At 49.1% G+C, this 15365-nt stretch overlaps 1 protein-coding gene across 1 annotated transcript in view; it reads right to left on the minus strand.

Moving 5' to 3' along the window:
• The window catches only part of HCN4 (hyperpolarization activated cyclic nucleotide gated potassium channel 4), a 130401-nt gene that overhangs the window by 46986 nt on the left and 68050 nt on the right, over positions 1 to 15365 (minus strand). Inside the window, exon 3 of the mRNA XM_054388008.1 lies at positions 3002 to 3163. Coding sequence (XP_054243983.1) covers positions 3002 to 3163 — 162 coding nt within the window. The remainder of the gene's footprint in view (positions 1 to 3001; positions 3164 to 15365) is intronic.

A 15365-nucleotide genomic window follows, 5' to 3' on the forward strand; every position in this document is an offset into this window, starting at 1 on the left:
GATGAATCTTCTTTACCTGCTGCCTCAGAATCAGAGCTGGTTTTACGGACTGCCAAGTGACCAGGTGAAAAAGCAGCACCTGCATACTCAAGGAGAAAGCCTCCAAAGCTCCAAAGCATTTGGCACCTCACTTCCAGCTCCCCTTGGCTGCAGTAGCTTCAGAAGATTCATTTTTTTTCCCCTACAGTGGTTCCATCCTAGTTCTTTGGCTCCTGGGCAGCTGTGCACCAGATCGGTACAGAATGTCCCTAAACTTTCTGTGACAGAGAGCTGCCATCCTGGCCTCCCACCTCCCAGCTCTGTCCATCCTCACAGCTTTCAAACAGAGCAATTATGGAAACGATCACCAAGATCTTGGTACCAAAGCCCAAGAACAGCCCAGACCACTGGTTCCTTGTTGTCTCCTGACTCAGTGGCCTCTCCTGTTACTTCGCTACAGGCGATTTCACCAATCATGCCATCCACATCCACCACTGGTCCCACTACAACAGCTGGAAATCTTCTCAGGTCATTAGAGCACAGGATCTTATCAGAAGAAGAAACTATTTGATTCCAGAAGAACTAATTATACTCTGTGGAATGATCTAAACCCAAGCTATCTGGGGGCTGGTGTATTCCTGTACAGCTTCTCGAGTGGAAGTCACCTGGACTATAGGTAGGGCACGTAATCATCTCTCCAGTTCTTCAACCCAATTTCCTGAGGTTCCATTTCTGAGACAGTCACTGAGATAATTTTTTTTTCACTTTTATTAAGTGGAAGATGTGAGGGTGATTTAGCTGCAGAGGAGAAGTGGAAAAGATCACACCAGGCGAGTTTAATTCCCAGCTTCACAGGTTCTCAAGGCTGCAAAGACAAGTCCTGCAGCATGAGTCCTTGCCTGGTAAAGCTCTGCTCTGGACAGAATCTCCTTCCCTTGCCCTTCCTGGAGACTCTGCTGAGCCCTCCTGCCTCTGGGATGTACCCTTCCTCTCTTCAAGCTTTCTGCTAAGAAAGATGGCTAGGGTAAATCTTTTTTCTTTCTATCCTGTCTCCTGACACCTTTCAAGACCCTGTCCCTTCCCTGCACAGTGACCTTGCTGCTCTTTTCTAGGCTCTGATCATAGTCTGGCCAGGAAACTCTCTTTGCAGATGATATAGGATAGCTTTGTTTCCCTCATCACCAATGGGTTTGCAGCCCCTTTGTTCCTGTGGGTTACACTAAGTGGCTTTCTGGCTTTCAAGCCTCTGAGTGAAAAGTGTCCCCAGAGCCAATTTGCATTAGCTTGTGCCATGCATTTGTGCAACCTACTCTGTACAACCCCAGGTCCCTCCAGACTGTTCTAGATACCCACCAGCATGGTGTTCTCTTGAAGCTTCTGGGGAGGGAGAACTCCCTGGGCCTCTAACCTGTCTGGGATCACGAAGAACAGAGCTGCAAACTGAACCCAGGTGTCCCCCAGCCACTGGATTACTCTCCTGTCTCCATGTGTGCCTGCCATTGGTAGTTACTGCCTTTTGTGAAGGCTTTCTGTGCACCAGTTTTACCAGCAGACCTGGTTCTCTTGGCTCTCTCAGTCACTTTGCAGCTTGTGCTGCAGCTCTCATCTGCTGGCCTTTGAGCCAAGTGTACTCCTCAGGTTTGCAAGTCTGCAATCAAAGCTTTTACTTCTTCCCCCAGGGCTGGATGGGAAAAGCTAATAGATGGTGTTGCCATCAGACAGCAGCCCCCATCCAAGCGTTAGGATAAACGAAACATGGTTCAAATCTGCTGCTCTGAAGCTGTCCTGCAAGGGCACCATGGCCAAGTCACTTCATCGGATGGGGAGGATTCTGTCTGCACCTCTGAGCTCTTCAGAAGGAGGAGCTGGATGTCCTCCTGAACCTGAACAGCACAAGCACAACGAGACCCAGATCTTCCCTTGCTGCTCTTGCCATCTAAATAACAAAAAGGCAGCACAGGGGAAGAAAAGGCAGCTACAGCATGGGTTGTTCTTCTGCTGCAGCTATAGAAAGGGTTCTGGTCTCCACAACTGTCTGCCACCTTCCAACAGCAGCAAGTGAAGGATTATTGCAGAGGGAAGAAAGGAAGAAATAAGCAGCAAACAGATGATGGATGCTCAGTGCTCTCCAGCACGGGCAGCACGTGCCCACGGCTCGGTGTGTGGGAGGCATGGGAAGCTGGCAGCTCTTGTCTCCATCTTACATTTGCTCTGCCTGATTAGGAGTTTCTTTTTTTTTTTTTTTTTTCTCTTTTATTAAAGAAGAAATTGGCTGGGGGAATCTGGAGGTTAAGAGCTACAATAAGAGGCAATTTTTTAAGCTTTGTCAGTTTGTGCTGCTTAATCAACTGGACATTGTCCCTTTGAATAAAAGATTCTGAATTCTCAGCGAGAGGGCTGAAAGGTACCCTGAGCTCCCCGTGCACTCACCAGATGGTAGAAACCTTGCTCCCAGCAAACAGCAGTGAGGGGCACAGCTTGGGGAAGGCTGCCTTGTGATCCCATAGTGGGAGGTTGAACTGTTCCTTGGCAGAGCCTCTCTCAGCCCACTCTCATGAGATACCGTGCGGCTCCCCAGGGAGAAAGGGGACTGATCACCCTCGCTCTTCAAGTGGATATGGAGCAGAAGGCTTCATAGTTTCCTTAGGACTGCTAATGGGAATTAAGGAGCAGACCCGGCTGGAGTTCTAGGACCTTGGCTCCATGTGGCCAGATTCCCACAAACCGGTTTCATTGTTGCTCTTTGCTGTTTCCTGCCAGGAGGGGGAGCCTGGCTCCTGCCTTCTGCTGCAGGCAGTAGGCTCGGCTGGGGCTGGCTACTGCTCTGCAGCCTTCAGTCTCCTTACAGGGGACGGGCTCCAAGGAGCCTCCATGGCCACAGCACTGTGGCTTTAGAAGTGCCTGCTGGACAGTGGAGGAAGGAGTTGAGGGGAAATGGGAAGCTGGGGGATTCATTGTCAGTGCTGGGAGGTGGATGCTGAACTGGTGAGGGGTCAGGGAGCAAGCAGGGCAAGAGGCTTACCACCATGCGGTTGAGAGACACCCAACAGTCATCAGGGAAGTCCTGGAGCATAGGCACAAGGAACTGGAGGCAGCCATCCCAGTGACACAGCAGCAGCATCATCCCAATCAGGTTGACAATCCGCACCACCGCGCTGGCCAGATCGTAGGTCATGTGGAAGATCTGCAGGGGCCAGGAGGGAGCAGATTAGATGGCAGATCCCCAAACCACCCCCCCCACACAATTAGATGCAGTCTCAGGGTCAAGAACCTTGTTAAAGTAACAGAAAAGACTGCATCAGCTCAGCTCAGCTCAGTCACAGTATGCAAGAAGAACAGACTGAAACCCAAAAGACAAAATCACCACTGGTCACCCCTCTGGTTTTGCCTCCCAATTTCCATGAAACATGGAAGGCTCCTATGTCAGTGTGAGCTGAAATTCCACCCCCCCACCCCCCCCCCCCGACAATAACCAGGCTAGCCCAGTCTGGAAGCAAATGAAAGCTGTATTTACAAGCAGAATCTACAATCTACGATGAAATGCAATGAATCTGTACAAATATACAAAATTCACAACATTTACAAATATATACAATCAACAGAAAACACAACCAATCTCCCTTTGCTTCCCCCCAAAGGGGACCCTCTCCAAAGGGGCCTCCCTCTCCCAGGAGCTTCCCCCCAGACCCCCCTGGACAGAGAAGCAGAGTTAGTTAAGCAGAAAGTTGTTAACTTAGCTGCCAAGGTCAGTGTGTGTTATCTTCAGCCAGAAGAGAAGAAGAAACAGCAGCCAGACAGCCCAGCAACTGCCCCCACTGCCGAACGCAGAATGTGCAGAGTGCCTACTTTGTTTTGGGTAATAGTTCTTAAACATTTCTATCTATCCAATGGAAGTGTTTAGAACAATCAGTATTTTGCTTTCTTACACCCAATAGTGACTTATTTACACTCTTTCACTTTCTCTGTCTTGAACTTTGCAAGGAAAAATTAAAAAGACAGTTTCAAACCATCACAGCTGCAGAACTCATTTTGCTGGCAAACATCAGGCACTCCTTACAAACAAACTCCAGCATGACATCTTTCTAACTGCAATGCCCTTTCATTTCTGCTTTTGCTGAATAGATGCTGCCACAGGATCACAGAATTGTTTGGGTTGGAAAAGCCCTCTTAGATCATCCAGTCCAACTGTCAGCCCAGCACCACCATGGCCATCAAACCATGGCCACAGGTTTCTTGAACACCTCCCGGCATGGGGATTCCCTGGGCAGCCTGTTCCAATCCCTGACCTCTCTTGCAGCAAAGACATTTGTCCTTGTCTCCATCCTAAACCTCCCCTGGTGCAACCTGAGGCCATTTCTTCTCATTCCATCACTTGATACTAAGGAGAAAAGACCAACCCCTACCTCCCTCCAACCTCCTTTCACAGAGTTCTAGAGAGCCAGAAGGCCTCAGCCTCCTTTTCTCCAGGCTAAACAACCCCAGTTCCCTCCCCAGCCCTGTTCTCCAGATCCTTCCCCAGCTTTGTTGCCCTTCTCTGGAGTGAGGGGCCCAAAACTGAACCGAGGACTCAAGGTGTGGCCTCACCAGTGCTGAGTACAGGGGGACAATCCCTGCCCTGTTCCTGCTGGCCACACCAATGCTGATCCAGGGCAGGAGGCTGTTGGCCTTCTGGGCCACTTGGGCACACAGTGGCTCATGTGCAAATGGCTGTCTTTGCACTGGGATGGCAGATGTGGTCTCTGCAAGTATCAAATGCAAGAAAGAATGGCCTCAAACTCAGCAGAGACTTTTAGCATAGGAACTGATTCAGTCATTGCCTTTTATTTCTTGTATTCTGCCACTGTCACTGCCAGGTTTCTGTGAAGATGGGCAAGGAAGAGAGAAACATGGCAGAGCTGCACAGCAAGGAAGCTCAGAAACCTATGAACAGGCAACAGCAAGCACAACTCTGCAGCAGCTCTCTACTGCAGAGGGACTCTGTGGCCACATTGTCCACAGCCCTTGGCATAAGCAGGACACACTGAGAGATCCAGGTGCCCTATTTTCAAAGCTGCAGCCAAGAACTCCTTGATGGGCAGATTTTTGTCCTATGGGTGGTGTGATGACAGACACATCTGCTGGTGACTGCTCTCCTGAGCTACACAGATGCCCAGGTGTGGGTTTCCCTACTTCACAACATAGAATCAGAGAATCATGTAGGTTGGAAAAGGCCTTTAAGATCATGGAGTCCAACCATTATCTAACTCTACCAAGTCTGATGCTGAACCATGTCCCTCAGCACCACGTTTCTGCAGCTTTGAAATACCTCCAGGGATGGAGATTCAACCACCTTCCTGTGGAAATGCCACAGAGAGGAGAGATGGGTTCTGGACAGCATGGCTGGCCCCATGTGGCTCAGCATAGAGCCCACCTTCTGGTTCCTTCTGTTAACACATTTCATGAAGAGAGACCTTCAAACTGTCACTGGGCAGTGGTTTGGATCCATAAGGCCCTCACAATGTGCTGGCTTCCAGCTAAAGAAAGCTACTGCATTGCTCTGAAAACAAGAGACCCCAAACACATCTGTCATCCTCTGTGTCACCACAGCAGTTCATGACAGAGCTGGAATGGACAAAGGCCTGACAGCCTTGGCCCAGCCCTGCCAACCTCTCCTGCCCTAGAGCCCCATCTGGAGGAAGATTAATCAGTGCTCCCCATGCATGGCCTGGTTGTTTCTGGTAGAGGAGCAGTGGAATATGTGGACAGTTGTGTGTGAATCCCTTCTGTCAGCTGCTGGGGTACTGAGGGACATGGTTTAGTAGGGGACTTGCTAGAGTTGGGTTAATGGTTGGACACAAAGATCTTAAAGATTTTTTCCAGCCTAAATGATTTTATGGTTCTATTAAGAGAACAAAAAGCAGAGGAATGTGAGGAGCAAAGAAGACTACTGTGAGACAGATGAGGCTGCATGTCCCAGCTCTATTCCTGCTCTTTCAACCTGGCCTGTAGGATGGTACCCATCCCCCTTTTGGGCTATGTGTTTATCAGTCCTGTCCTAAACCAGCTACATCAGCTTGAAGGTTTCACCAGAGCTTGTTTCCTTCTGCTTGCAGCCCCTCCTGCTCTCTCAGTCCTGCTCCACCCAACCATCCATGACAGCATCTACCTGCCACCTTTGCCTGGAGCAGGGATGAGCCACCTGAGTGAATCAGTTCAAGTAGCTCCAAAAGGAGCAAACTTTTGTTACCAAAGGAAGGAATGAGTTAGTTGGTTGAGCTGCCTAAATTGGCTCATCACCCTGCTGTCAGAGCTAGCTGCTCAATTTGAATGCCTGTTTCCACACTTCTCCACCTAATCAGGATGCCAGGAGGTCACATGCCTTGAGGGATGCCACCCGGCTCAATCCAGACTGGGAGGGAAGCAGAAGGATGAATGGTTTGGATAACTGCTTCTAAACTCCAGGATTTCTGCTGCAGCTGAAGCCCACAGTGTCACCTTGTGTGAGAAAGGCCATTCTAGTGATATTTCTGGTCTGGAAAGAAGAAAACATCCAAAATCCAGCATGAAAGGCTGCTCTAGGAAATCCAGCTCTCAGTGCTGGCTCAATAGGTCAGCATGAAAAGCCGACCACATAATTCATAACAAATAATTCCTACTGGTTTCAGCCTTTTCCCCCCTTCCACTGCAGAAAGGATCATTCTCATTTAGATAACCCAAAGCCAATCCAGCCTGAGTGACAGCCACGGGCTGGGCTTTTAATGAAGCCAGAGCAGCAGTTTGCAGAAGCATCTCTGAATGGAACTTTTGTATCTCTAGGGTTTTACCGTGCTAATGACTTTTCCTCTCCCACCTCTGTGTGTGTGTTTCAAAGAGCTGTGGCCCTCCTGTAAGACAGGGAACTCCTGCCAGGGACAGGGAGAAATCCTGTCAGATTTAGGAAGTGACTTTCTTCCTTTAATGTATTCCAAGCAGAGAGTGAATAGCCTGAGGGAAAGGATGGTTTAGGGGAAAGGTGAGTGGCTGTGGAGCTTTGTATATGACGGTTGGGATCTATTCTAATCAGGTTAGGGCAGGAAGCACCTCCTGTGAGGAACAGGAATGAACAACTGAGTTTGCTTCTGCCTCCTCTCATGCACTACCAGCTCACACATCTGCTGGAGCTGAGCAATGGCAGTTCTGTACAGACTGTGCATGCCTTGCCTTCACTGCTGGCTCACCCCCCCACTCAGTGCTGAAGCACAAAGGGGAGAGTCCTGCCCCTGTATAACACTGCCTGTGGAGAGCATGGATGTTCCCACAGGTAGAGACACTGTCTGCTTTATGCAAGGGTGGCTTCAGCTTACATACTTTGGACCTTGAGACCTAGACTCCATCATTAGAGTCACTGGATGGAAACACACCCCCAGAGGCTGAGACCTCTGGTTTATGGCTGTTACTGACCTCAGATGAACAGCAGCTTAGGGATTCCTGTTTCTCTCTGCTGCCCATAAAGTAAGGCTAGGTGATTAACTCTGACTGTAAATGTCTGACAATTCCAGTTTCAGGCATCATTCTCAGGAATCACCAGCTCATTTCCACTCCTTGGAACACATTTGCATTCACATGCAAGAGCAAAATAAGAAGCATTGACTGTGCAGCACAAGGAATCACTGGGAAAGGGGTGTGAAGGAACACCTTTCACTGACAAGAAGCTCAGGTGCCTGTGTTGCAGGGATCACTAACTCCAGTAGCATACTGGAGAGTGTCTAAGCCAGTGCTGCAGAGCCCTGAAGCAGTCTGCAGCTTGCCAGGGAGAGGTAGGGAAGAAATATTCTAGAAGAGCTGATCCACAAGCAGAGGACTGTGAGCAGCAATGGGAACTTCTCTGGTTTTCATCATTAACAGTCAGAGCTTTCTTGTCCTCTTGTCACACAACCCGGGCTGGGTCCCAGAGCATCACAGCTCCTTCTGCCCTTGGAACTGCTCATGCTTCCCAGCTTTCTGCTGCCTGTGGTTGGGAAAAGGTGTGAGGAGCAGGAGAAGGACGAAGCAAGGATTCATGGTTGAAAGTATCATTTTCCAAGGGTATGAAAATGATATTAGCTGTGCTAATATCCCTGTTTCTAGATGGTCCAAAACCAAGCTGTGGCTTCAGAATGCCTACTCCAAAGTCAGCTCTGCTCTTCTGGCCAAAGGACATCCTGCAATGCTTTCTGAAAGGACAGCTTGGGAAAGTGGGAGGACTAAAACTTCCCTCACCAAAGTCATCTGCAGTTATATAAGAAATCCCACTTCAACAGAACAAGCCATTGGGATCCTATCAGTATGGATCTGAAATCTTGTCAGCCCTGAAGAACCCTGTGCAGTCCTCCTCAGTCGGCTCTGTGCTGCAGCAGGATTCCTCTGCCCTGCTCACTTGAGCTGGAAGAACTCAAGGACACCTTGGAGAAGCCTGGCTCTGGCAGTGGAACCAGGGCTTTGACTGGAATCAAAGGGGTGTGTTTAATTAGTGGTGTGTTTGGTGCTGGCACACAGCGTGCCATGGCCATCCAAACCAACAGGTCACCAGCATGCTCAGCACTGCTCAGATCCTGGAGAGCAATCTTGCAGTAGTGCAGCTCTCTGTCTAGGGCCATGGAGGCTGGGCTGTGCCAAGAGACTGAGAGCCCACCAAGGGGGGACACTGTGGGGTGAGAGCCCACTGAGACAGAACACTGTGGGATGAGAACCCACCAAGAGGACACTGTGAGATAAGAGACGACCAAGAGGATGCTGCAGGTTGAGAACCCACCAAGAGGACAGTGTAGGGAGTGCTGTGCAGGGACCCAGGCACACTGCACCAGCCATGCCTAGGCCAGCTCCAGCAAAGCCTCTGTCTCTGTGCTTGGCTCTGCAGCACGTTGGGCTCTGCAGGCTAGGCTGTGCCTGCACCTCCCTTCTGGCTCCCCATGTACAAGAGGTGCTGCAGGTGGAACAAATGGCTTGTCCTGAGGGTCTGGGGACCATTGGCAGTGGCATGCCAATGATGCTGCTTGGAAACAGCATGGCTGAGCCAGGGCTGAACACCCTGCCAAGAAGAGTTAACAGCATCCACAGTGGCTCAGCTGAAGGCTGGCTCTGCACAGGACCTTCTTCCATCCACAAGGGTTGTGAACAGATTCTGCACGGCAGGAATGCAGTGGAACTGCTTGTTGCCCTTCACTACCTCTACCAGCAACAGAGCAGGGATTCTGTAGCACTGCATCCAAAGGAAGAAAGCCTGCTGGTCCTGAGCCAGTGCCTCTGCTGAGGAGAGATTGTGTATTAACCATGGTTAGTACACAACTGTGATACATCCCTGTGGATAATCAAGGAGCTGTGACACTGCTCCAGCTTAATAGAAAGTGAAGAGTTTACTCTTAATTTATGGCTGAAAAAAGGATTAAAAAAAAAAAAAAAAAGCCAATGGCCTTAAAAGGAAACCCAAACCTCAAAAGAGAATCAAAACAATCAAACCATGATCACAGGGCATGCTGAGTGCTCTAGGGTCAGGGTTCAGGATGTTCTGCTGTGAGGAAATAGGTGTTTACCTAGCTTTAAGAGTAGTGTTTGTGGACTATGGGGAGGAACGTTGACAGGTCTTTCACTCTTCCTCTCCCTACCTGGCTTTTGTAGATAACAGAGGTAAGGACACAGTTCCCTCACAGAGGCATTAGCTGCCTTTTCAAACCTACCTGCTAATCTCTCGATGTACTGGGGATAGGTGGCTGCTGAAAAGAGCTTTCCTGAGCCTAACATCCTGTCAGCCAAGCTTACTGCAGGGTGCTTGTGCTCAGCCCCTGCAGCATCAGCTACAGTGCTGGTGCCTATCAGCTGTCTAGCTGGGCCTCATCCTCTTTAACTGGGCACCAGTTGAGGCTCTTGTTCATTGTGGTCACTGTGCAAACTAAAGGTAGGTCACTGCAAAACCAGTGAATTTGTTAAGTTAGAGATCACTTCCACAAAGCAGTGCACATTCAGTTTTGGGCCCCTCACTCCAAGGACATTGAAGTGCTGGAGTATGTCCAAAGAAAAACTGGTGAAGGGTCTGGAGAACAGGGGTGGTGAGGAACAGATGAGGGAGCTGGGGTTGTTCAGTCTTCACAACAGGAGACTGAGAGGAGACCTCTACAACTACCTTAAAGGAGGTTGGAGTGAGGTAGGGGTTGGTCTCCTTTCACATGCAACAAGTGGCATGACAAGAGGAAACATCTACAAGTTGCACCAGAGGAGGTTCAGGTTGGCTATTAGGAAAAAATTCTACCCAGAAAGGGTTGTCAGGCACTGGCCTAGGCTGCTCATGGAGGTGCTGAAGTCACCATCCCTGGAGGGATTTAAAATACGTGTGGATGTGGTGCTTAGGGACATGGCTTAGTGGTAGTGACTTAGCAGTAATGGAGTGGTGGAACTGCAAGCTCTAGGTGAGAGGTTGGACACTATGACCTCAAAGGTCTCTTCCAACCTCAGCAGTTCTATAAATTCTTGTGGAAAGGAGCAAAATGTCACCTTCTCCATGCTCAGCAAGCCTTGACTGACACATCCCATGTGAGAGGGGAAAGGCTTGGGAGCCTTGTTGTGCAGATCCACCCTGGGAGGCTGAAGAGAGGGGAGAGATGAACAACTGGCAGAACTGGCAGGATGGGCTTCCCCCAGGAGGAAAAGCCCTCTCTAGGCAGAGGCAGCATCACACACATTAGAGCGCTGAAGCATGGAAGCCATGAGCATACACAAGGCACACACAGAACCAAAAGCCCTGAGCAGCTCAGACACTGTGAGGACACATAGGAATTCAGAGCTGAGAGAGAGAAAGGGCATCTCCCCCTCCCCTCTCCCCCCACCCCACCCCCCCCGCCTTACAATTCAGCCTATTGAGCAGACCCCCACCACTGGGGAATGCAACACCTAAGATCTCAGTGGCTCTTCTGCCTCTCCTGATGCTGTTATGGAACATGCTGCCCCTTCACCTGCTCCTTCCTCACTCCCCTCAACTTTCTGTCCATTCTCCCAGTGATGTTATGTTTAAGCTGTGCCAAAATATAAACTAATTCTGCTCCTAAAGGTTTTCTGGCTGGAGCAACTCACCAGGTCACATGTTTGGGTCTTTTGGAAGGCTGGGCAAAGCACTGTTCTTGCCACTAAGATATACAAAGATAAGAACTCAGAATTCCTAAAGCAGCTGTTGGTGGGGCTGGACTGCTGAAAAAGGGCTTAGTTTAGGAAGAAAAACGCTGCAAAGAAAGGCAGTTTGGCTTATTTACAACTTCACAGCACACTGGGAAGCAGGAGTCCCCTGTGAAGGATCAGCTTGGGGTCAGCCAGCTTTGGGCTGCGCTAATCACAATGTGTTTGGCAGAAGGGTGCAATGGTATGGGAGGGAGCTTCGGGATCCAGATTGTATTGGGCCAACGTTGGAAGCACCAGCCAGCACAGAGCAGATGGGCTAGAGATGAGAAATCATCTGTGGTGCACAGATACATCTGCAAGCAGGGTGCAGAGTCAGGGAGGCACTCAACAGTTGGAGATGGTGGTGTGGGATTTGGGTTTGCCTGCTTTCTGCTGTGCCAGCAAGGGAAACTCTAGCCAGAAGATTAAGCTTGAGCGGGAGGCGAGAGTTTGGGGCTGAATCTCTTTTTATGCTTGCTTTGCACCAAATGACATAATCAATGTCAGTGGAGTTGCTGATGCTGCCTTGAGTCAGTGTGGGAGGAGAGTCAGGTCTGTGATTCATTAGGAAGAGACACTGGAGTGTGCTCGTCTCAAGGCTGAGGGAACAGTGAGTTTGAGGGGAGTGCACTGAGTGCCAGGTGTTAAGAGAGATATCCAAGGGAGTTTTACACTTAAAATACAATAATCCTTTGTGCTGCTGTGGCACTTTGCAGCTGAAGGTCTTGAGGGGCTCGGCTGACATTAATCTGCTATGCTTCAACATCTCCAGCGAGTGTGAGAACTCTGTTATTCCAGATGGGCAAAATGAGGCACAGAAAGGGAAAAGCAACTTGCCAGAGGTTGCACAAAAAGCTGAGAGCAAAGTTCTGAGACAAATTTAGGGATGCTAGATGTGATCTCCTGCTCTAACCACTGCCCATGTGTGGTGGGTACTAACTTGAGCCCAAGGAGATACCCTTCAGGTTCAGAAACAGCCACTTCGGTGCCAAGAAAAGGCATTGCGTGTGCATGCAGGGCAGGGAGAAGTCATCCTGCAGCAGCCTGGTGCTGTTAAAGCTTTGTAAGAACACGATGCAAGTCTGCAAGCCTCTGCCTCCTCCTGAGATTATTTAACTCTTCCCAGGCTGCTTGCTTTTGGCTAATGGAAGTTCTTCTTCAGGTAGGAACTGAGGGGCCATAGACAGTGAACAGCAGAAAGCCCAGGTGAAAATGAGAGGGGGAAAAAAAAAGTGATGGTGGGGATTTTCCTGCCTCCTCCCTCAGAGGCTGTGTCTACTGGAAAATATTTACAGCAGGATAAGGTGAAATAGCAGCACTAATTAGCAGGGAGAAAGCTGGCATCGATGGCAGCTGTGGCTAGAAATATAAAAACCCCCAAAGATCCTGCCCCCACCGTGTGTTTTGCCTCTTGCACTCTCAGAGTGGAGGTTGTCATGACAGCAGCCCCCCTTCCCCTCCCCATGCCACCATTCCCAGCCTAGACTTTCATCTTCATCATTTTAAGAACTTTTGTCACCACAGCAACATGACACCACCTTTTAAAAATATTTTCCAGCACAACTCCAGTGACTGCCTTCCCTGCATGGGCTGCTTTAAACGTCCAGGAGCAAACATTTGCAGTTGGATTCTGCCTCCCCTGAGCAGAGCTTGAAGCCTCCCATGGAGGTGCCCAAAGCCTCCAGCATGGGGGGATGATGACATTTTCACCTCCTGGGGAATGTAGCCCAGAAGCAGCAACACAAGGACTGGGGTCAGGGCTTTTTTGAGACCCTCTGTGACTTTGGAGGAAGCTTTTCAAGGGGGCTCGTGTTCTCCTACACCTGCAGCTCAGGCTTTCAATGCTACCTCTCGATACAGTTAAATGCCTTTGGAAAAAGAAATCCAAACTCAAGGCCCCAGGGCTGTAAGTAGGTTACATGCCTCATTCTCAGTGGGAATTAGACAGCTCACCTGCCCAGTTTTTTTTTTTGTTTTTTTTTTTTTTTTTTTTTTTAATTATTATTATTATTTTAATCTCTCATGGCTCTTATCTGCAACTTTGGGAATCATAGTCCTTCTGAGAGGCTGGCAATGAATCACTTCTGGAAATAGGTCACAGGCTTTTTTTGAAGTTTAAGAATGACCAGAGTCATCAGGCAAAAGGTCTGCCTAGCTCAGTAGCTATACATAGATACACCTCAGGAAAGAAACATCTCACAGGCTGAAGGAAGCATAAATACCTGAGGAGACAAAACCCACAACTGGTTTGAAGCTGGGTGTCTCAAGGCCTGGAAATGGCATCAAGAGAGGCTGGTCCACGTGGCTCTGAGCTGGACTGGCACTCAGTGCAGGTTTTGATGGCTGGCAAAGGCAGCTGAGTAGCAGGATGAGGTAATCGATGGGTGACTCAGATACTGTAGGTAAGTCCAGGCTGCAGACTGCCAGAAGGACCTCATTTGTGGTCTGATCAAAACTTCACTAAGTGGGAAAACACCCCCAGAGTGCAGTGAGCTCCCAGGCACAAAGTCATTCCAACAGTCAGCAAAGACCAGCAATAAGACAGAATGCTGATGGCAAGATCAGGCTATGCCATTGCCTAGGTCAGCAACACCCTCTCCCTTGGAGCAGGGACCTGTTATCAGCCAGGAAATTAAATCCCTTCAATTCTGAGAAAGGGGATCCCAACCTGCTTTCCTCCCAACAGCAAAGTCAGTTGCAGGATGCAGTGCTTGGGGATATGGTTTAGGGCTGAACCCTGTAGAGTAGGGTTATCGTTTGGACTTGGTGATCCTGAGGGTCTTTTCCAGCCTGAATGTTTCTGTGATTCTGTGATCAGATCCCACAGCTGGGCCATGTCACAGAAGCTGTTTGCCTTCCACTAAGCAACAGCTTTTCCATAGTTTGGGGATCCCTAATTAACAGGTAGAAGTTAAAACCCACCAATTCTGGAGCATCTTCTGGGATGGTTTGGTCCAGAGAGGAAATAGTGACAGGCAGGTAAGACAAAAGTATCCCAGAAAGAGCCCAGTAGCATGGGATAGGCTGAGTGTTCTCAACTATCCTCTCTTCTCAAAGACAAGAGGCCTTTTTATCACAGTGACAGATCAAGTGCTGAGGGGAAATCTCTTTTTTTCCAACCAATGTGCAGTTTAGCCCAAGGAATGCTTTGCTGCAGGATCCCTCCAGGCCAGGAACTTGGCAAGATATTAAATACAGGCCTAAATAAATTGATGGCTGACTAATAATAACTTGTTTTAATTGGATTCCATTCTTCCTTTTTCAGTACCCCTGAGGAACAGATCTCCTGGTGAGCAGAGTATTTTAGGGCTATTGTTTTAGAATTCATCACAAACTCTCTCTGAATTATTGGATCACTGTGAAGAGCAGGAGAGTGGACTAAAGGAAGGTCTGGTCTGCCACAGTGCCTCCTCATCCCTGTTTATATAGATGAAAGACCTGGAAAACTAGGGACTGCCAGCTGGATCTGTATCCATAAACACACAACCACAACATGGGAGAAAGAAAATCAAATCAAGAGAACAGACTCTTCAAATGAGAAAGAAAATTGTCTTCCCAGACTTCAGGTTGCCTGTGGAACTGTCCTGGTTCACCTTCTAGAGAAATCTGTCACAAAAGAAATTACATCTGCCTCCATATTCCAGTCACACTGGGATCTTTTAGCTTAAATTTCAGAACAGATCTCTTAAAATCCAGGGCTGTCACTTAACTGCCTCATGGATTCTCGTGATGACCTCCCTGGATACAACATCTGTTCATCAGATCCTGCCTAGTAAGTGCAGACCTGCTGAAGGACTGCAGAACTCCTGCAGCTTACTCTTGATCAATTAGTACTTCTTTAATGCACCTTGCATTTCAATCAGGAGAGCAGAGTACATGCATGGTAACCTTTATCATCCCTGTTGGTAAGTCTGGAAGAGAACAGTGGGAGAGGCTTGTCCAAAACATGAGCATTCCAAAAAGGAACGACCATGTTCCTGTCTGCAGGACACTTCTCTCTGCATAAGTGAGGAAAGACTTGCACACAGAGGTGAGGCCACCACCACATAGAATCATAGAATACTAGGGGCTGGAAGGGACCTCCAGAGATCATTGAGTCCAACCCCCCTGCCAGAGCACGATAACTTAGGGCAGGTCACACAGGAACTCAGCCAGGAGGGTTTTGAAGATCTCCAGAGAAGGAGACTCCACAACCTCTCTGGGCAGCCTGCCCCAGGGCTCCAGCAGCCTCACAGTGAAAAAGTTTT

The sequence above is a fragment of the Indicator indicator genome, chromosome 16 (assembly GCF_027791375.1).
Source record: "Indicator indicator isolate 239-I01 chromosome 16, UM_Iind_1.1, whole genome shotgun sequence".
Lineage (NCBI taxonomy): Eukaryota > Metazoa > Chordata > Aves > Piciformes > Indicatoridae > Indicator > Indicator indicator.